Consider the following 23,533-nt stretch of genomic DNA (forward strand, 5'->3'; position numbering starts at 1 on the left):
AAATGATGTGAGGAAAGTAAAAGTGCAAAGCATGTGTTTGGATGCCTCTTGCCCCATTGTCTGATTGAGTTAGACTGGCTGAGTGGACTTCTCTCTCCTCACTCAACCCTCCTCCTGTGAACTTCCTCCTCACTTAGCTCCCCTTCTGTGAACCTCTCCTCACTCAGCCCTCCTTACTCTAGCCCCTCTTGTAAATCCCCTCCTCACTCAGACCCCCCTTGTTTTTTTTAGGGGGTGGGCAGTTTCTCCCAGCCAATCTTCCTCCCCAGCCGATCCTCCCCCCAGCCAATCTTACCCCCAGCCAGACACATTTGAAGGTCATTCTAATGATAACTATTTTCAGAAGAATCAATGCCAATAATGAGTAAGAGCCTGAAATCAGTCAGAGGACTGTAACAAAGTACAACACGTTGTGGATCTGTTACTTCTGGTAATCAGCTGAATGAAGACTGCTCCTCTTCAGAGTTGCAATAACAGTGCCACGGTCATTAATCCTGCGGCGTGAAGCATTCAGGCATCAAGGACACATGGACAGATATTCATGTCAATAGCCACTGTCAATAAATAAAACACCCAAAACAAAGGGAAATCTACATATAGAAGTGAAGTACCATAAATACTAGCTAAGCATTTCAATTCTCAAAATTAATCTCAGGGTTTGTGTGATTGTTTTCTTTGTTATATTTTCAAAAGTCTAAATTCACATATTTTATGAAGTCACTGTGCACTTTGAATGCACAGATGTTGCAAGTGTACAATAATATATTACTTTTTTTGCATGTTTTGGGAGCAGTATACCTTTAAGGAGATTTCTTGGTCTTGAGATTCATTTGGGTTAGAGAAGGAGGCAGTTTTGCGTAGTAATATTCCTTTGGTTGGTTTTGCTGCCCTTCCTATCTATGAGCGCATTGTTCACGCTAATCCACATCTCTATTTTGCAAGAGCAAAACTCCCAAATCACTGATATTTTTCTAATCATGGTTAAAGTTTATTTATTAGTATCATAAGTAGACTTACATTTACACTTCAATGAAGTTACTGTGAAAATCCCCTAGTTGCTACACCACAGCGCATGCTCAGAGTACACTAAGGGAGAATTTAGCATGGTCAATGCACCTAACCAGCATGTCTTTCAAACTGTGGAACGAAACTGAAGTACCTGGAGGAAACCCACAGACGTGACGAGCTCCGCATAATGACCCAAACCAGGAATCAAACCCAGGTCCCTGAGACTGTGAGGTAGTGCTAACCATTGTGCCACTGTCAAACATTACTCTTTTAGTCTGGGACAATGTCACAGTTGCTTTAGGCGTACAAGGTTGCATTCTGCCACATTAGGAGTTTTTATAGCTAATAAATCAATGCTAGCCTGTAATTATACAGGACTGTACTCTCTAGTGGGTAGGTATAGCAAGCACAAGGCTTAAACCTGTGGGATGATAAGGCTAATTGTGTTGCTTATGATCTCACAGAGTGTCTGTTAATGGCAAACTATGGAGGTTGCATCACTATCTGTGCAGAGTCTGCACATTCTCCACATGTCTGTGTGGGTTTCCTACAGGTGCTCCAGTTTCCTCCCAAAATCCAAAAGGCTGCTGGTTAAGTGCATTGGTTATGTTAAATTGTACCGAGCAGGTGTCAGAAGGAGGTGACTAGGGGATTTTCACAGTAACTTCATTGCAGTGTGACAGTAATAAATCAACTTTAAAATTTCATGCATTTTGTTGCAAGTGGTAGTGGCTTGCATGGGGTGACAAGCTTTCACTCAGAATAAACTGACTGAGTAATGTGGAAGAAAAAGTATGTGAGCAAATTCTGAAATACTTGCCCATTTTACATTTATGTACGCCTAAGCATATATGTAGTGTTGAAGAGCTCTGTTTGCAATCCATCACCAAATAAGACCTTTCTGCCAGGATCAACACTGGTTGGATGCTCTTGACTGGGTCTGCACTGGGACAATACATTACTGGTTTTTATAGGCTTTGTGTAACAGCAAAGCAGTGAATACAGTGATAATTGATTAATTCTATTAATCTCTTCAAGCTTGGCCTGTTGCCTTTCTAGTGCCAAAAATATTTGGCAGCCTCCAATATTTTGTTTCTGAAACCCTCAACAATAATGTTTTATTTATGTGCCAATTATACTTAGTGTTAATTCTAATTGGAGTAAAGGTAACTTTCTAATAAATTAATCAATAGACTTTCTAGTGAGCACCACATAGATGAGGCTGCTCATCAGATGGAGGCGAGAAAGTCCATGGGCTCGGGCAGCTGGAGGTCTCCTGGAGCCAAGGAAACAGCTGGCCCCTAGCCAGGTGCAAGGCTGCTCGGATCAGTTCTCCTGAAACTGCTGGAGATGCAGAGCCAGAGCTGGGGATTACAGGAGGGGCTGTGAGCAACATTCCAGCAACTGCATGGCTGTTTGGGATCCCACAGCCTTCAAGTGCAGGAGGTTGCACCCAGGCTAAGACTACAAGGGTGGTGACCACAGTGTAGATACTGGGGCAGGAATTGGTAGCCATGGGTGGCAAGGTCCAAGGCATGGCCAATTTTCAGAGAACTATGGCTGAAGGTCTCAGGACCATGCTGGACACAGTGGACTATGGCTGAAGGCCTCAAGAGCTTGGTCCACTCTCACAGGGCTATTGCTGAGGGGCTCCAGAGCTTGAGCCAGACTCAGAGGACTGTCACTGAGAGGATCCAGAGCTTGGTCTAGACTCAGAGGCCATCACTGATGGCTTGCACACCATGCTGCAGACACAGTTGGGCTTCCAGGACTGGCGAAGCCAGGTGACACCAAGGCTACTAAAACTCCAGCTGCCCCACTGTCCCATGGGATACCTCAGGGGCCAATGAGCACCCTGAGGGAGGAAGAACCATGGCCTTCCACCCAATGAACCCCTGGCATCCCCAGCCCTTCCAAATCTTCCCTTCCTGAGCCCGGTGGATCTCAGGGTTGAACAGAGCGGCACAGCTATATCTGTGACACCCAAAAGTCAACCAGGGCCCTACAGGTCACAGTCCCTCCAGGGATCTTTTAAAATTTCACCCTATGTGTTCTTTGTCCCCACTTCAGAGACCTGAGCACAGAAATCTTGGCTGTTACTTCAATGCAGTACTGAGACATAGCTGCACTGTTGGAGGGGCTGTCTTTCAGATAAGACATTAAATTTTGTAGTCATCCAAGATGGACATGCTGATGCTGTGATGGGTGCTTATCTTTCTTTTCCATGACTTTGAATTACTGAAGTTTTATTGAAAAGAATTAATTCCTATCAATCCTTTGCATGATTTTAGTTACAGTAACTTAAGCTACACTCAGCCTAAAATTACTTCAGTGCAAACACAGCTTTCCTGCAAGTGCTAGCAAGAGATGTAGCCTCATATTTGTTTGCAGAAATGCTTTTTAATGACTGTAAGGGGGTTCCGAGTTCAGTTCTTTACTTTCACAAAGCCACAGCACAAAGTGACTTTAAATTGGCATGAATGGGTTGAATCACTCAAATCATAAAATAGTTGTTGGAAAATAGAAATTTGGATACATTCCACCGAAGCTGAGCTAAGACACTTGGCAGCGTGGATTGCTTTACTTTGTATCTAACTCCTTAACCTGGAAGTTTAACAGCAAAAATGAATGTAAAATATCAGAAGAAAATCCTGCTCTTCAGCAATAACATCCTTATCTTCATTAGCTCAAAAGGTAATTGATTAAACAAAACTTTATGGAGGTATAAAATTTACAGATTTAGAATTAATTTATTTAAATATATTTTAAAAAAGCAGCAGCTAAACCAAAAATCATGCAGTTTAAAACTGCAAGCTTGTAGTTTCTCAGCACCAGAGCACCATGTTCCTGTTTCATGATCACATGCCACAGCAACCCAAGCCCATCTTCATAAAATTCATTCTCTCTTGTCCTGTGTGTTGTTAAACCTGCTACTACTTTGAGCAGTCTAGTATGACAAATATCAAAAAACTGCAGTGAACAAATGAAATAGTTTTGACCACATGGCATCATGACACCTCATTGTAAGAACGAATAAACCTGTTTTAATGAGTAAATGCACTGTCAGAGCAGTACAGGCACAGTGGATCCATGTTGATCACTGGTCTATGGTAAGTTAGCTGATCTGAACTGGAGGAGGTATGGGTGCTTCAGAGTGATTTGGGAAAAAATTCCTCCTTCTGATCATAATCCTCTAATTTAGGCTGGAATGGATTAGGTTTGGTGGTGAATCCCATCTGAACCCTTTGAATGTTCAGCCTTATTTTTCATAATTAATATACACGATCCTCTTCCAATTCCTGTATTCCAGCATTAATTAATTCAGATAGTCACAAGTATTTGAAGTGGATTCTTCCACCAATATCTGAAGCTCTGCTGTATATTAAAAGTAGGATTTTATGCACACAGGTAATGACATTCAAATTTTCTAAAACATAAAATGCAAATCTTCTGAGAAGTCTATATGATTGAGATAGTTAAGGATGTCTTTGTTGAAAGTAATGGATCCACAAACCACAACAAATGGTTTCCGTCGACATGTGTTTACAAAATCCTTCACCATATCCGCATTTACCCGTCCATTGTAGGATTTTTCTTGATAACTCCAGGGAAGAGTTTCCAGGTCATGCTCCTAAAATAATTTATGGAATCAATTATTTATACAAAAGTGGATGAAATTTGTGTTTGATAATGGGATGTTTATAGTATTCTCATTACAGCAGCAGTTTCATTTCTTAATAAGTTGTGTTTAATTGGACATTACATATTGGTTTTATCAACATTATTCATTTGTTCAGTCAAAAGAGTCACAAACCAGAAGTAAACTGGAGTTTTTTTTTGTCTATTTATCTCTGTGAAATTAAGGAATCATCTCTGTTGGACAGTCACTCATCATCTCTTATTGAGCATGCACTTTGTCAGTTGGACTAAAAAGTGTGCATAGCCTCTAATGTCCCTTATATAGAGGTACTGGCACTGCTGGTAAGTGCTACATTCAAGCGCGAGCCTTGTTATGTGTTGAAGTGGTTGGGCTGGAACTTTTCTGCTGTCTTTTTTTTAATTTCCCTTTTCACACTTCCGTTTTTCTGGATTCTTCATCACTTTTATTTCTCTCATCCTTTGTTTGTTTCTCATGTTCTCTCTCCTCCACCTTTGTTTCTATTTTACCTCCCCTGAACTTGTCTCTGTCCCTATTCTCCTCCACTTTGGTTTCTCTTTCTATCCTACTCCTCTTTCTTGTCTCACCTTTTCTGTTTCCTTCTTTCACTTTTTTCTTTCTGGTCCTTCCCTTCACTATATTTTTCTCATTCTCGCCCAGTTTACTTGTCTTTCCTTGTCCCATTCTTCACTTGCTTCTGTTTCTCTCTCCCTCCCCTTATATGTTTCTCTGTCTCCTGTTCCACCTCCAGTCTTTCATTCTCTTCCATTTTTATCCTTCATGGCTGATCCTTTCACCCAATCCCTTTTCCTTATTCATATCTCTATATGATCCTGATTGTCTCGGTTCTTTTCATTATCTGTTGCGCTCCTTATAATGTAACTTTATGGGGTGGTGGGAAAGGTGCATGCACTGAAAAAGCCTAAGGAGTACACAAAAAGCAGATAGAAGAAGAGACACTTTAATGCTTGACTTCCATGGTGATAAACCTAGCTTTCAATGATAAAAGGTGAGGTGATAATTCAATGTATCAGCCAATCCTAATGTTCTGCTAATTTTCAAAGGCCCACATTATGTGCTTGTAAAATGGTGAAATTGTCGGCATTTGCCATCTTTACAACTGTGGAACTGACTGCAACTTCTGTTGACTGCGTATACGTAGTTAGATTCAGAAATTCACTACTATTAACGATTCCCTGTTCCTCCATAGGATGCACTGTTAAAGACCCCGCAGATTGTAATTTTTGCATATCACTGGCAAGAACCTCCCACTTTACACTGTAATATCACTATTAAAATGCCTCTGAAAAATTATGCTTTATTAATGTAAACTAGGTCTTTAAAAGCACAGTAAGTTACAGCTAATGCCAAAGAACATTTCTGTCCCTGGAAAAATAATTTTACAGTTGTGTTACACCAAATCTTGCCATTATGATAAATAATGTTTTAATAAAAAACATATTTTTAAAAATTGTTTATGCCATTTCTGTTTCCAATGTGGAGCTCCCAACATTTATTTCATGGTCTGCAAAATTTCTTTAAAAAAAGGATGATCAATCGATTATACTTCCTCATTTGCCGTGTGAGAACTTTTTAATGGTATTATTGGCTGCTTATCCCGTTTGATGATATCACTATTGTTGGACATATGAAAATTCTTTTGCTTTGGCATTAGATTTAAATTGATGTCAGGAAAGGGAAAACTCAGAGCACAGATTGCTAGATTATTGTGGACAACTGTTTTCAAGGTTTTTGGGGAGTGGGGCATTTTGCTGCTGACCACAAAATCTGGGCTAATGTGCTATCTTACCTGACTCAGAACAAACCACACTTTCACATTCCAGTAAGCAGCCAGCTCTTGAAGTTGAGGCTTCATGTAGATATCTTGGAAAGTCCTGAAGCACCCCACCAAGGTAACAAACGTTTCATCCTCTTCATTTGCTACAATATATTTGAGCAGAGGCACCATTGGAGCTATACCAGTCCCTGAGGCAAACAGCAACAGCTGCTCATACTGCCAGATAAAAAGCAAATGGCACCAATACATTGCAAATCAATATTCTTAACCTTAATAAACTGCAGAAATGTAGTACTTCCTTTTTGTTTTAGATTGTCAATGTTAAAAGTTAACTAAAGTAAGGAATAATTCAATCTCAGGCTAGCGTCTGAAAGCTAATAAATCAGAGAGATATTTTTGCTGAAAAATACATTTGTCCAAACTTTTCATTTTGCACACACTAGGACAACTGCAAGAACACCAATATTAGGAGAAACAACAACTTTATACTGTATGAGAAAAGGGTGCTCTTTGGTTGGCAAGTGGCCTCTGAGTGGTGGAGGAGTTGTCATGGAGAATGTACCAGTTGGCAGCAACTGACAGTTAACTGCCAAGAGACAATATTACAGGCTTTTGCCTTATTTTCTCACGAACTAAAAGATGTGCAGATTAGGTGGATTGGTCATGCTAAATTGCCTCTTAGTGTGCAAAGGTATGTAGATTAACGGGATTAGTGGGGTGAATGCATGGGGTGCAGGGATAGGGAGGGGATTGGCCTAAGGTAAGATGCTCTGTCAGAGAGTCACTGTAGACTCAATTAGCCAATTGGCCTCCTTCTGCACTGTAGGGATTCTATGGCTCTAACATTAAGAAATCTCAGACAGATTGCTCAGTAATTTTCTCAGGATAGAGAAGGAAAAAGTCATAGGGACTATTTATTTCTTTTTCTAACTAATCACAACACATAATTATATAATTACTCTATATTACATCAAACATTGACACAATGATAAAAGCATTCTAGTTCGCAAATTAACTTTGAGTGGCTGACCTGATTTGGTTTGTATGGAAAGCCACCAAAAGGGCCCCGCCAACATACACTGTCGCACTCCTTCCAAGTCTTCACATATTGAGACATTAATCCATCTTCATATACCTATTATAACGTTGAAATCAAATAGTTGAATTTATTTAGCACCTAATTATATTGTCAGGATAGCTCAAAATGCTACACACATGAACTATTTTTGGACAGCTATCGTGTGTTAGATATTAAAATTGAACACAATTGCATGGTAGAATTATCTGTTGCCTGATCAATTGCTCGATTGCAGTGCAGTAACAAAAGTGTAAAACTTGGATCACAGCACAAAATGGCACAGTACCTTTATCAGAACTTCAAAATAACCTTCTGCATCCACAGGGTTCACTGGAGTGTACGCTCTCTGAACTTCCAGACCATTCACAATTCCTCTTTCAATTAAACAGAATGTTTAGAATCAATAATATTATAATACTTGCTTGATAATCAAGTTTATATTCAATTAAATAATCAAGGAAATTTCACCACAAAATTACATCATGCGCTCCATAGCACCTGTACTAGCTCTTTAACTGAGGATATCTAAGCTAAACCCATTCCACGTAACATTTTATGCTGTTTTTCAAATAATTATCCAATTTCCTTTTTCTACTAAAACTATAGAAGTTTATATGTTCATTTGTGCTCCAGACACCTTCATGTCTCATTGGCTGTCTCTCTATTTGAGGATGACATCTCCTCCAGGTTGCAAGTTTCTGCTATGGGTTTTCATGTGATTGAAATTTAGAAATACACAGTATAATCAAACAGTCAACTTGGCTTCATGAAGAGGTCACACCTGACAAATGTATTATAAATCTTTGAGGTGTTAATGAGCGAGATAGATAAAGGTGAGCCAATAGATGTTATATATTTGGAGTTCCAAAATGTGTTTGATAAGGTACCACAGAAAAGGCTACTAATATGATAGGAGCCCATTGTGTTGAGGGTCAGTATATTAGCATGTATAGAAGATTGCCTATTTAATAGAAGACAGAGTTGCAATATGAGGACCATTTTCAGAGCGGCAACTGTTAACTACTGGATTGCCACAAGGGGCCACAATCATTTGCAACACATATATTAATGACTTGGAGGAACATAAGAACATAAGAAATAGGAGCAGGAGTAGGCCAACTAGCCCTTCGAGCCTGCCCCGCCATTCAATAAGATCATGGCTGATCTGTCATGGCTCAGTTCCACATTCCCGCCCTCTCCCCATAACCCTTAATCCCCTCTCTCACCAAAAACCCATCAACTCGCGTCTTAAAAATATTTAGCGAGGCAGCCTCCACCACCTCAACGGGCAGAGAATTCCAGAGATTCACCACCCTTTGAGTGAAGAAGTTCCTCCTCAACTCTGTTCTAAACTGCCCCCCCTTTATCTTGAGGCTATGCCCCCTAGTCCTACTATCCTTTCTGAGCGGGAAGAGTCTCTCCACCTCTATCCTATCCATCCCATTCATCATCTTATACGTCTCAATGAGATCTCCCCTCATTCTCCTAAACTCTAACGAGTACAAGCCTAATCTATTCAGCCTCTCCTCATAGCTCAACCCCCTCAACTCCGGAATCAGCCTAGTAAACCTCCTCTGCACTCCCTCCAAGGCTAAAATATCCTTGCGCAGGTGCGGCGCCCAAAACTGCACACAGTACTCCAGCTGCGGCCTCACCAATGCCCTATACAGCCGCAGCAAGACCTCCCTACTTTTATATTCAATCCCCCTTGCGATGAAAGCCAGCATCCCATTCGCCTTCCTGACCACCTGCTGCACCTGCAAGCTGGGTTTCTGCGACTCATGCACAAGGACCCCGAGGTCCCTCTGCACCATCGCCTGCTGCAGTTTTTCTCCACGTGAGTAATAATCCTTCCTACCATTATTCCTACCAAAGTGGATGTACTATTGCCAAGTTTTAAAAAAAATTTACTGCATTCTTAAAGCCACAAAGCCAATGTCCAGAGTGGACTAGGAAAACCCAAATCCATTCCCTGCCCGCTTCAAAAATCAAATTTAAAAACCAATTGAATCCAATTCATAGCCCCCACAAGAGAGATAAACAAGATCCAATCCAACAAGACAAAGTACTGCACTACATCCCTGGCGTGATCCAATGCCAATCCCAGCCAAAGAGTTGAGAAGCAATCAAGTTGCCACGGTCCCAGATGACCATAAGCTGCTCTCCCTTTTGAGGGGTGGGGGGAAGCTGACTGGTGGTGATTTAATCTGGGTGTCACCACACCTCAGGCAAGGGGCAAGGTTGAGAAAGTAGGGCCTTTATAAATAACCTAAACGAGTACGGGAGTCAAATCTATGCTGTTGGCATCGCTCCACATCATTAACCAGTTATTCAGCTAACCCAACCTTTTGCAATGACACAAAAATAGATGGGAAGGCAAGTGATGAGATTGACAGCAAGAGCCAACAAAGACAGACAGACAGGCTAAGTGAATGGGCAAAACTTGGCAGATGGAACATAATCTAGGATAATGTGAAGTTGTGCACTTTTGTAGGAAGAATAAAGGAGTTGAATAATATTTAAATGGTGAAAGAGTGCAGAAAGCTGCAGCACAGAGTGATTTGAGGGTCGATGTGCATAAATCACATAAAGCTAGTATGCAAGTTCAGCAGGTAATGTGGAAGGCAAATGGAATGCTGACCTTTATTTCAAAGGGAATGAAGCATAAAATAGGGAAGTCCTGCTAAAACTATACAAGGCATAGTTAATTTATTAGTGTCACAAGTAGGCTTACATTAACACCGCAATGAAGTTACTCTAAGAATCTCCTAGTTAGTGCACAATTGGAATACTATGAACAGTTTTGGTTCCGTTATGGAGGCAGTTCAGGAAAGGTTCACTAGGGGGTTGATCCTGGGTATGGAGGGATTTTGTTAAGGGGAGAAATTGCATAGGTTGATAGGTAGCACTGCTACCTCTCAGCGCCAGGGACCAGGGTTCGATTTCCGGCTTAGGTCACTGTCTGTGTGGAGTTTGCACATTTTCCCCATGTCTGCATGGGTTTCCTCTGGGTGCTTCAGTTTCCTCCCACAGTTCAAAGATGTGTGGGTTAGATGGATTGGCCATGGTAAATTGAACCTTAGTGTCAGGGAGATAAGCAGGGTAAATGCATGGGGCTACGAGGATAGGGCCTGGGTGGGATTGTTGTTAGTGCAGGCTCCTTGGCCTTGGCCTCCTTCTGTACCGTAGGAATCTATGATTCTATGAGGTTGGGCCTGTACCATTGGAGTTTAGAAGAATAAGAGACAAACTTATTGAGACATAAAGGATTCTCAGGGGGCTTGACAAGGTAGATGCTGAGAAGTTATTTCGCCTTGTAGGAGAGTCTTGGACCAGAGGGCACAATTTCAGCTTAAGAGATTGCCCATTTAAGACCATAAGACGTAGGAGCAGAATTAGGCCATTCGGCCCATCATCTGCTCCGCCATTCAATCATGGCTGATTTTTTTTCTAATCCCCATTCTGCTGCCTTTTCCCCATAACTCCTGATCCCTTTATTAATCAAGAACTTATCTATCTCTGTCTTAATGACACTCAATGGCCTGGGCTCCACAGTCTTTTGCGGCAAAGAGTTCCACAGATTCTCTACTCTCTGGCTGAAGAAATTCCTCCTCATCTCTGTTTTAAAGGATCGTCCCTTTAGCCGGGGGTTGTGCCCTCTGGTTCTATTTTTCCTACTTGTGGAAAGAGAGATGAGGAGAATTAAATCTCTCGAAGAGTAGTGAATCTGTGGAATTGTTTACCATAGAGGACTGTGGAGGCTACGTTGTAAGTGTGTTCAAGGCTGAGATGGACAGATTTTTAATCAGTAAGGGAATCAAGGATTATGAGGGTAAGGATTGGAAGTGGAGTTGAAGATTTTTTTCAGATCAGCAATGATTCCATTGAATGGCACAGCAGACTTGATAGGCTGAATGGCCTACTTTTGCTCCTACATCCTTTGGTCTTACGAACCAACTGATTCTCAATACAAAGAACTTTGGGGCAGGATGTCCCACAGAGTGCAGGATTTCCTTCCTTTTCTTCTCTCTCACCGCTCTGTCTCATCATTTAGGCATTGTGACTGTAAGCATGATGCAGCTTGATGGGCAAATTGTCTTCATTTTGAATGATTGGTAGCAAGCCTCCCCCTCCACCATCACCACCAACCACAACCTCCCCAAATTATTAATGTCAATGCTGCCATTTTCAAGGAAAGAGTTGGAATGTCTTTGAAGTGTTTTCTTTGTCCTCCCCTTGAACATTAGCCATTTGAGTAAACTGTATCTGGCAGGGAATATGCTTTTCAGCCATCAAAACAATGCCCAGTTCTGATTTTGCAGGAATTTTGCCTGATTGCTTGTAGAATTGGCTTTGAGAAGGATTGAATGTGGAATAAACTAATGTTCTGAGTTAATCATAATGTGAGCTTACTGTTTGTCACCTATAAATTGGACAACACAGACTGAAGGTTTAGCAAAACATTCCTGCTTTAGAAACAATTAAAAACACCTCTGCTTTCAAACAGATGGTGAGAGGATAAATAAATTCAGTTTGTTTCTCTCTCCTGTCTGCTCCAGAACATTCAACAACAAGTGACATAAAAATGCGACATTGTTTCTCCCATAACAAAGAAATGTTCCTAACTACCCTCTAACCATCAATGTGTACCAACCACGAGGTGAGCCAGTATATTCAGCTCGCTGATTAAGCTTGTCTCAAGAAAAAAAAATGATGGAGAAAGAGAAACCAATGTAATGTGGAATATTTACAAATTAAATTTAAATTTAAAAACACTCTGTGATAAAGGGCTTCCCTGTTGTGCAGCAGACTCTTTGAAAGTCTGCTGCTGCATTGTCAGCTGACCACGGCTTGCACTGCTGATTGTGGTGTTTCTCATGCAGGACATCACATGATTGTGGTGTTTCTCATGCAGGACAGTCTTTTAGAAGTGAACAGTAGAAGTTCAGGTGGAACTCGGGAGAAACTGGTCAGCCTGCAATAAGCAGAGCAAGAAACAGCAGCTGCAGAAAAAGGCAGGAACATTCACACATTTTAAAACCTGGAGACAGCTACATCTTTAAAGTTTCCCAGATAATCCTTTTCAAAGCCCACTGTACAGAAATGTAACTTCCTGGTAAGAAAACAACAATGACTCACTTTGTGGCCTGCTGAATATCCGACTCTTCGAAGGAATCCTTTAATGATATTGATATACGAATCAAGCTACTGAAACACTTAGGCTATCTTTTAGGAGTGAAAATGCCATCTTCAACAGGCCCACAACGATTGCTCTTTCTAAGACAAGTCAAACATGTGAACTATGAATTATTTTGTTTACAACTTGTAAAAGTGAGCTATCCTCTCTATCTATAATATTTTCGTGTGTGTGTGTGTGTGCGCGAGTATGAGTGACTAGTGTTTAGATTTTTGGGATGACTGCATGAATAAATAATCCTTTTTATTTAAACCCACAAAAACTTTGTGCTAGTTATTTCATTTGACTGCACATTCATAGGGAAAAAAACATAGCAAATAGGTGCAGGAGAAGGCCATTCAGCCTTTTGAGCCTGCACCACCATTATGATCATGGCTGATCATGCACTTTCAACATCCCACTCCCACTTTCTTTCCATACCCACTGATCCCTTTAGCCACAAGGGCCGTGTCCAGCTCCCTCTTGAACATATCTAATAAAATTGGCCTCAACTGTTTTTTGTCGTAGAGAATTCCAGAGGTTCATAACTTTGAGTGAAGAATTTCTTCCTCATCTCAGTCCTGAATGGTTTACCCTTATTCTTAGACTGTAACCCTTACTTCTGGACTTTCCCAACATCGGGGGAACATTCTTTCACGTCTAGCCTGTCCAGTCCCATCAGGATTTTATATATTTCTATGAGATTCCTCTCATTTTTCTAAATTCCAGTGAGTACAAGCCCAAGTTAAGAAAAACACACATCTTCCTTTACAAATAAAAAACATACTGATCATGTACAGCAGAGGAAAGAGAATAGGTTTTTGGTTATCTCCCATCCCTGTTTTTGACACTTTGTATGGAGAAGAGAAAAATACCTTCAGCATTACAGAATTGTTACTGCACAGAGAAAGGTTATTTGGCCGATTGTATCTTTATCGGCTTTCCAGATGAACATTATGTCATCGCGCCAGTCGCCTGCCTTTTCCCCATATCCTTACACATGGTTTCTATTCAAATAATCATCTAATGTTCTCTTAAATGCCTTCATTAAATGGGCCTTCACTGCACTTCCAGACTGTGCATTCCAGAACCAAATTACTCAATGCAAATTTTTTTCCTCTTGCATGACATTTGCTATTCTTGCAAATCATTTTAAATCTGTGCCCTCTCATTCTTACATCGTTTTATGAGCAGGAGCAGTTTCTTCCTATCTACTCTGTCCAGCCCCCCTCATAGTTTTGAACAACTCTGTCAAATCTCCTCTTAGCCTTGTTCTCTCCAAGAAGAGTGCAACCTCTCCAAACTGTCCTTATAACTGAAGTTTTTTATCCCTGAATCCATTCTCGTAAAATTCTTCTGTGTGCTCTCCAATGCATTCGCATTCTTTGTTGTTTCCACGGCATAATTTATCTCCCCTCTTGAAGATAGTTATAATAGTTACATTCCTGAAATTGTTGGGGGAAGTGTCTAGGACTAGCCACAAGTAGGAGTAGGCCATAAGACCCTTCAAGTTTGCTCTGCCATTTGATAAGATCATGGCTGATCTGCCATTGGTCTCAACTTCACCCTCCTATTTTCCCCTAATAACCCTGACTCCTTTGTCTATCAAAAATCCATCTAACTCAGCCTTGATTAAAATGACTGAGCCTCCACTGCTTTCTGGGGAAAAGAATTCCACAGATTAATGACCTTCTGAAAGAAAAAAAAACTACAAACACAAATATATCCTTTTCAAATAAAGAGAAAAAAAAACTGTACACTGTGCTCCAGATGTGGTCTCACCAAGGCCCTGTACAGCTGCAATAAAACTTACCTACTTTTATATTCTATTTCGCTTGCAATGAACACCAACATTCCATTTGCCTTCTTAATCACTTGCTATGTCAGCGTATTTATTTTCTGAGATTCATGTACCAGGACACCCAGATCCATCTGTGCCAATTTTCATACTGGTTGTGAGTTGTACCTCTCTTTGGTCAAGTTGCTTTAGTCAATGCAGTCACGGGCATTCAGCATCTGATCTTCAGGTAAGCGTTATCCAAGGTGGTCTTCATGACACACAACGCAGAATCGCTGAACAGAAGCTGATAGCCAAGTTCCGCGCACATGAGGATGGCCTCAAACAGGATCTTGGGTTCATGTCACACTATCTGTAACCCCCACGACTTGCAAAATCTCACTAACTGTCCTGGCTGGAGACAACACGTATCTCTTTAATCGGAGCTTAACCCTCTCTCCACTCACATTGTCTGTACCTTTAAGACTTGATTACCTGTAAAGACTCATATTCCAACCATTATTTTGTAAATTGAGTTTGTGCCTTTATATGCCCTGTTTATGAACACGACTCCCACTAACCTGATGAAGGAGCAGCGCTCCGAAAGCTTGTGGCTTGTGCCACCAAATAAATCTGTTGGACTTTAATCTGGTGTTGTGAGACTTCTTACTGTGCTTACCCCAGTCCAACACCGGCATCTCCACATCATGTTGTGATGAGGCCATGCTGAGCACACTTTGTCAGCATGAGGACACCATTCGCTTTTCCCACCCTGTTTTCCCAATAGTTCCTCTCCAGAGGTGGGAGCCATGGCCAGCCCTGGCATTAAAGGTTAACCTTTTCCTCTTTTAGGATGGCAATGAGAACTTTATCAAGGTCAGGAAATAACTGTTCCTGAAAATCTTCATCAAAGTTAAGGGTCAGTCATAAGTGCTGATGACAGTGGGATATTAGTCACAGCTGAGCTGTAGGTGAAGTGTCATGAATCTTTAACTTATACAATTGAAGATTCAGACAATGCATCCAAGACCCTATTCCAGATGGCAAGACCAACATCATGGATACAAGTGTTGTTGTCAGCCTTTCCTTTCCAGCAGGTGTATCCCCTGCTTGTTCCTTCAGCTGCCCCTCCTTAAGAAGGTGGGCCTCACTGAAGACAGTGATGTCAATTTGGAGCTTGATATCGTACATCACTCCGTTATAGCTCTTTTTTCTGGACAGGCATTGAAGGAATCACTGGAGCACACAAGCCTCTCCACCATGCAAATGTGTTGATCCATAGTGGTGTGGTCCAGCAGGCAAATCATTTCTGCCACTTGCACTGCTGTTTTGTACACTCCTTGACTTTACTGACTTTGTTCCAGTTGTTGTTGACTCTGATTCCACGTTTTTTCTAGGACATTCTCACCACTGAGCTGAATCTGATTCAACGAGACCATCCTCCACTCTTCTTGACAATTTTGTCCAGTATCTTCCCAAAAGATAACCTGCATCCCCCATTCAAAAGTTAAAACAACAATTTCTTCCCCTCTTTGCATTCCCTCCAGAATTTACATTTCTCATAGTGGATGATATTCAGCACTGAAAAACATGATTTTTTCCTCCTGAAAGAAACTTCTCTGTTTGATTTTCCAACATGTGCTCACCCCAAATAATCATGGCTATGGCGGGACTCTCACCTCCAAGTTTCATACAGGCATATCCCTACCTTTCAGATTTCTGCTTCCTTTTCCATTACTCACTACTCTGATTCAAAATTTTCTGAATTTGTTCACCCTAACTGCAATAGCACCAAATATATCTTCTGCTTTCTCTTCTTTTAGCCTCTGTACTGAGTGGGAACTCAGCCTTAGTGATCTCTTAGTCATCCCTGCTAGCTCCCTGTGCTCAATTGCAGGCATCCTGTGAACTTCTTGTGGTGAGGTCAATGGTCACTCCCTTCACCTCAGTATATCCCTGTGTCTGTATATAAATCCCGAATAAAATAATCCCTGATCAATTTTTCATATCCTTTTACTCCTATTCTCTTCCAATTCCACTGCTTTGACCATCTCTCCTGTTGACATTCATGGCACATGGTGGGATTTAAAAAGAAACTAAAAGGAGCTCTCCCTAACAAGGTGAACCTATCTCAGGCACTGCAGTAGTTCAAGAAGGCAGCTCAGCACACCTCAAGGGCAAGTAGGGATGGACAATAAATGCTAGTGTAGCCAGCAACCCCCAATCCCATAAATGAATAATAAAAGAAATCTCAGCAGTGTCAGCTGGGGCTGCGATCAGCAGCACTATTGTGTTTGCAAAACATTGTAATTTAAGCCAAATGTGGCTGAAATATTAAACCGAGGTTCCATCTGCCAGCTTGGATGATGTAAAAGATCTCATGGCTTCATCTCTGGATCAACATCACAATAAAGAAATTATCTGGTCATTATCACATTACTATTTGTGGAAGTTGGCTGTGTGAAAATTAACTGCTGTGTTTCATTATGTGGAGATGCCAGCATTAGACTGGGTTGGGCACAGTAAGAAGTCTCACAGCACCAAGTTAAAGTCCAACAAGTTCATTTGGAATTATGATCTGGAGGAGGGAACCGAGTGTATGGTGTCGAAATTTGCTGATGACACCAAGATTGGGGGAATGGCAAATTGCACGGAGGGTGTGGAGAGTCTGCAGAAGGATCTAGATAGGCTGGGCGAATGGGCCAGGAAATGGCAAATGGAATTTAATGTTGGCAAGTGCGAGGTGGTCCACTTTGGTAGGAATAATGGTAGGAAGGACTATTTCTTACGTGGCGAAAAACTGCAGCAGGCGACGGTGCAGAGGGACCTCGGGGTCCTTGTGCATGAGTCGCAAAAACCCAGCCTGCAGGTGCAGCAGGTGGTCAGGAAGGCGAATGGGATGCTGGCCTTCATAGCAAGGGGGATTGAATATAAAAGTAGGGAGGTCTTGATGCGGTTGTATAGGGCATTGGTGAGGCCGCAGCTGGAGTACTGTGTGCAGTTTTGATCACCGTACTTACGCAAGGATATTTTGGCCTTGGAGGGAATGCAGAGGAGGTTTACTAGGCTGATGCCGGAGTTGAGGGGGTTGAGCTATGAGGAGAGGCTGAATAAACTAGGCTTGTACTCGTTAGAGTTTAGAAGAATGAGGGGAGATCTCATTGAGACGTATAAGATGATGAATGGGATGGATAGGATAGAGGTGGAGGGACTCTTCCCGCTCAGAAAGGACAGTAGGACTAGGGGGCACAGCCTCAAGATAAAGGGGGGGCGGTTTAAAACGGAGTTGAGGAGGAACTTCTTCACTCAAAGGGTGGTAAATCTCTGGAATTCTCTGCCCGTTGAAGTGGTGGAGGCTGCCTCGCTAAATATTTTTAAGACGCAGGTTGATGGGTTTTTGATAAGCGAGGGGATTAAGGGTTATGGGGAGAGGGCGGGAATGTGGAACTGAGCCACGACAGATCAGCCATGATCTTATTGAATGGCGGGGCAGGCTCGAAGGGCTATATGGCCTACTCCTGCTCCTATTTCTTATGTTCTTATGTTCTTATGTACGAGATTGCAGAGCACTGCTCCTTCATCAGGAGAGTGATTAAACCTGTTGGAATTTAACCTGGTGTTGTGAGATTTTTTACTGTGCCCACCCCAGTCCAACGCCTGCATCTCCACATCATGGCTATCAATGACACCACAAACCGGCAGCTCAAAGTGGAGAGGGTTTTGAAGAAGATTGCACATATCAACACAGACATTTACAAAATGCAAGAAAGCAGACCACTCTCCTGATGAAGGAACAGCGCTCCAAAAGCTCGTGATTCCAAATAAACCTGTTGGACTTTCACCTGATGTTGTGAGACTTCTCACTGTGTTTCACTACAACAGTGACTACAGTTGAAAGTATTTTATTGGCTTTAAAGTGCTCTGAGGTGTCAGGGAGTCATGAAACTTCCAATATAAATACAAGCCTTATTTTCCACAGATTGAACTGAATAACTAATAATACAAACAAATACTACTCACATTTCTTACCTGGCTATAATATGTTGTCCTACAGTCAACCCCAGACAGCAGCCACTGGGCAACTGGAATCTATACAGGTAAGTGTCAGCTGTCTGCTGCTCCACACATTCTATCTTAAAAGCACTCCATTTCTCAGTTCCAATTAATCGCAAGTCATTCTGCTTTAACTGAAACAAGACATGAAATAAGGAATTTTCTAACAAATAATGGGCAACATCATTGAATTTCTGTTCCATGTGGATAATTCTATACCAAAACAGGAAAGAGTGAGATTCATAAATCCACAGCTTTCATTTGTGTTCAATTCAAGATAGATTTCAGATAGTTACCACAAAACAGGGTTTTGATTTCACCTTCTACCATTCACAAGCATCATTTATTTTTTAATCTGTCAAATTAAATTTTCTTTTACACTTAAAAAACTGATGAAAAGCAGTACCAATCAATGTATGGCTCCTGTGGTTAAAGTAGCATGTTCCTTTCTAAACATTATGACTTTACAATTGAAAGTTTGTTATATTGTTGTGAAGGATTAATAGATATGAAAACAACTTGTTTTGTGTTCCGTTTACTTTTGACCATCCCAAATATTAAAAATGTACCAATGTGCTATTATATAAATATGTAACTGTCTCAGATCTGTGCTGCAGACCCAGGTCTTGGATTTGTATCAAGAACAGCAATACATACACTAGCTGGCTGCACCCCGTTTTCCAGTGTCAGTATCTCACATAGGATTCTTAATGTTCTTGATAAGGTAAATGTTACGAGGATGTTTCCTCATTGGAAAGTCTGAAACTAGAGGGCATAGTCTCAGAATAAAGGGGTGCTGATTTAAGACCGAGATGTGGAGGGATTTCTTTTCTCAGAAGGTTGTGAGTTTTGGTACTCCTCGCCACAGAGAACTGGGGGGAGGGGGCAATGATCCTACTGAATGATGGAGCAGGTCCAAGGGGCCAAACAGCTTACCGCAGTTATTTTTTTATATAGTCTTAGTCTAGCACTCTAGTTCTCATCTGATCTGTTCCAGGATTATTATTTCTTACATTGGTCTCAGATCCACCCAACAAATTGTGCTGCATACAGCAACCCCTAGCCTGCATCTTGACCCCATAAACAGGTTCTGGATCATCGAATTCATCATTGAATTCTAGAACTTGTTAGTTTTAAAACTCAACTAGACAGTTTACACCCAGGTCACTTGTTGCACAATGCTGTCTTTGTTTCAATACAATTAAAGTACCCAGCTATTTCATAACTTATCAAGGGTCTGACTTATGTTTGAATAACATAATTACTAAAATTATTAACTGTACTCAGGGACACCGCATGCAAAGTATTTTATTGGCATAAGGATTGTAATAGTGTTAATCTTTGCAAACAATATACTCCCTTTCTCTCCTGATGATGCAAAACTTTCAATCGGGTACAGAGCCACAAATTTGTTTTGTCTTCTAATGCTGAAATGAGAATTCTTTGGGTTTGGACCTAATCAATTCGCAACTGATTATCCCACTTCTGCATCCTCAATGTCAAACCAGATCATTGTCCCATTAGACACACACACAAACTCGATAGGGATCACCTCAGTACTAATCTGGGACTTCCTAGTTTGTATAGTGCTGTTCAATATGATTTATTTATTCATTTATCCATCAGGACATGGCAGTGGGGGAAGACACATGAAGAAGCTTTGCATACATTTTTAACAGTAACTGTTTTTGACTTGCTATATAGCTTTATTTACCTCATTGCTCTGACTCAGAAGGTTTTGACTTCCTTTAACTTTTGCCTGTTTCCATTGCTCAAGTTCCTGCTCATAAATGTCGAATACACATGGTTTACATCCACTACCACAACACTGGGTGGGCAAAGGCTCTTGTGGTCGAAGGGAAAGCCATTCATCCTCACTATCAGCCATCACCTTCAAAATATAATAGAAATTTAGAAAAAATAATAATTTTTATTGTTAACATTGTAAATCTTTACCGCAGATCTCAGAAATTATATCCTGATTTAAAGTTTTAACTTCAAAACAATTTTGGAAGATGGTTTTCAAATCATATTTGTCGAGTAACTGGTTAAAAGCTAAGAATAGCTTCTGAGCATGTGCATAAGAAGCCACATCGCAATGATGTAACTCACTGATAGAAAATGACTTGAGAATCATCTTAGAGAGTAGCTCCAATCTTGGTCTTACTTAACCTTTGTAAATAGTAGGTAATAAATTTGTTTTCAACAAAAAAACATTAAAAGACTCCAGCAAGATGTTTTCTAGAATAAGAAGCTAACAAATCCTGATATGAAACCACATGGTAGCAGCAGTGATTACACCCACAGAGCATCAGTGATAAATGGTGGGAAAAGCCTCAAGTGAAACCCAGCAACAGTTTAGCACAGCAGGTGAAGGACTTTAAGATCAGCCCACCAACCATACCAGAGATGGCAAAATAACAAGGGCAGCCCAGTGACAACAAGCCAAGCACGACAGACAATGACAGCCTTGAACCAGGGTGAGAAATGGCTGCTACTCTGCCCCTACCAAAATCATTTCAAATAAGAGAATACCAGAAAACCTAAGCATTGGCAAACTTGAAGATATTTTACTCAGTGCTGTAATGTGTCAGGTCTTGCAAATAAGGAGAAGAAAGATCAAGTTAGTACTTTGTTAGATGCTGTTGGGTGAATAGCAGATGATGTACTGGCCAGATGGGGTAAACAAAGAGACAACCTCCTCCAAGGATGTCTTGAAGATTTTGACTCATACTTTGGTTTTCATAAAAATATTGTCATTGAGAGGCAACAGAATTTATTCAGTGTATTCAAAGACAGGGTGAAGGGATTGACTCATTCGTTAATGAATTATATCATCAAGCTGAAAACTGAGAGTATGGAGCACTGAAAGATCACCTGATCAGAGATAGAATAACTATTGGTGTTTTACGTGAGAATCTCTCTGACTTCTTACATCTTGGGAAGATATAAATTTAAGCAAAGTTTATAACTGGCTAGGCATGCTGAACAGCAGAGGCAGAATAAGGCTTTTGTCAAGGGATGTGAGAAGACTTTCCCAAGAACAGCCCGATGAAGTTGTTCAGTTTGTGGGCTGTAAAACTGGAAGTATAGCAAGGCAGCTCTAGGGAAATATCCTGAAAAAGCGTCAATACAATTTTCAAATGTCCCCACTGTGGTGGGATGAAGGTCCATAGATGGGAAGAGTGCCCTGCCGAATTGCAGAGTACGTTAGGCCATTTTAAACTGGTCTGTCCTTCCAGGAAATCTGTGTTTATAAGACAGAAGGAAAAATCTGCTAATGGAACCTCCATTCAAGAAACTCAACCTTGACAACCATGAAAGCACCTTTCTAGGAGAAATAAAGGAAAATACAAACTAATAGTGGAGTTCTAACATTCATTTAAATGGCCATCTGACTGAATTCAAATTAGACACAACAGCAGGGTGCATGGTAGCACAGTGGTTAGCACTGCTGCTTCACAGCTCCAGGGATCTGGGTTTGATACCTGGCTTGGGTCACTGTGTGTGGAATTTGCACATTCTCTTCGTGTCTGCGTGGGTTTCCTTCAGGTGCTCCGGTTTCCTCCTACAGTTTGTGCGGGTTAGGTTGATTGGCCATGCTAAAATTGCCCCTTAGTGTTCTGAGATGCATAGGTTAGAGGGATTAGCGGGTAAGTGCATAGGGATATGGGGTAGGGCCTGGGTGGGATTGTAGTCGGTGCAGACTCGATGGGCCAGATGGTCTCTTTCTGCTATGTAGAGTTTCTACGATTTCTATGAGCAGGTGTCTCAGTATTATCTGATAGATTTTCATGGCTGAATAAAGTGACACTTTAACTTCTCTATTCAACGCCAAGAACCACAAGAGGAAACTCCAGATTTTTCACTTCTCTTTGGGGACAGGATAGAAGAAGTGGGAACAGGAAGCGCTAAGAAAGACAGTGACCATCTGTAAGATGGTATTTTAGACATTAATTGGCTCTTTCCGGAAAGAATGCAAGAGAATGAATTCATCACAGAGGCAAGTCGAAGTCCTGGACTTTACTACATTGTTTGATTCCACTGCTAATGATTGTGAAGTCTTTGTTTGCCTTCGTAGAGAACTTTGATTGAAGGTAATAAAAAGATTAATTTATCTTGTTATTCCATCAACATGCAATAACAATTGCAAGCAAATGGCAAAAAGCTATCCAGGGAGAACTAGAAATTTAGCTTAAATTGGATCAAACTAATAATTAAAGTTCAGAGGTTATAAATTTGTACCAATATAAGCTAGAGGCCACATTTAGATCTCATCAGCAAGCTATGGAAACATTCAACATTTCTTTCAGTAACAAAGGGTGGCCTAAACTACACAGTTTCTACAGCTAAACAGCACCTTAGAACAACTTAAAGGTGAGCTTCAAAAGGAATTTGAAAATATTAAAATTAAGCATGAATTGGAGAAGTCTAAAACATAAAAGGAGTAGCACGGCGACAAAGCAGTTAGTGCTGCTGCCTCACAGTGCCAGGGTTCCGAGGTTATATTCAGCCTCGGGTGACTGTTTGTGTGGAGTTTGTACATTCTCCCTGTGGCTGCGTGGGTTCACTCTGAGTGCTCCAGTTTCCTCCCACACTCCAAAGATGTGCGGATTAGGTTGATTGGATATGCTAAATTGCCTCTTAGGCAAGGTAAATAAGTGGTTTACAAGGATAGGACTTGGGTGGGATTGTTGTTGGTGCAGGCTTGTTGGCCTGAACAGCCTCCTTCTGCACTATTCAACAACTTGTGATTCTAAAAGGGAAGGCTGAATTAAAAATCCAGCTATCAGCAGTCACGTAGCACCACCAAGCCACAGAGAGAGATTTACAATTAGAAATGGTGTACCAAAACAAAATGAACATATTGCAATACAGGTATATAAATTCTGCATCCCATCTAAGAAAGTAGCCATAGCATCAGACAAAGCAGTTGCTTTCAGAGCAGCTATGTGAAGAAGTATTGACACTAGCTGTCTTTCTTA

General features: G+C 41.1%; 1 protein-coding gene across 2 annotated transcripts in view; it reads right to left on the reverse strand.

The window, feature by feature from the left end:
- Positions 1 to 321: 321 nt before the first annotated feature.
- The window catches only part of LOC145347857 (NADH-cytochrome b5 reductase-like), a 35,539-nt gene continuing 12,327 nt past the window's right edge, over positions 322 to 23,533 (reverse strand). For both annotated transcript variants that reach the window (XM_080195777.1, XM_080195778.1), the window contains exons 2-7: positions 20,263 to 20,439; positions 18,525 to 18,682; positions 7,829 to 7,916; positions 7,495 to 7,599; positions 6,477 to 6,680; positions 322 to 4,639 (exon numbers count right to left, since the gene is read on the reverse strand). In XM_080195777.1, coding sequence (XP_080051903.1) covers positions 4,436 to 4,639; positions 6,477 to 6,680; positions 7,495 to 7,599; positions 7,829 to 7,916; positions 18,525 to 18,682; positions 20,263 to 20,436 — 933 coding nt within the window. In that variant the 5' untranslated portion in view covers positions 20,437 to 20,439 and the 3' untranslated portion in view covers positions 322 to 4,435. The remainder of the gene's footprint in view (positions 4,640 to 6,476; positions 6,681 to 7,494; positions 7,600 to 7,828; positions 7,917 to 18,524; positions 18,683 to 20,262; positions 20,440 to 23,533) is intronic.

This window comes from Carcharhinus amblyrhynchos, chromosome 9 (genome assembly GCF_965287045.1).
Source record: "Carcharhinus amblyrhynchos chromosome 9, sCarAmb.v2.hapA, whole genome shotgun sequence".
Classification (NCBI taxonomy): domain Eukaryota; kingdom Metazoa; phylum Chordata; class Chondrichthyes; order Carcharhiniformes; family Carcharhinidae; genus Carcharhinus; species Carcharhinus amblyrhynchos.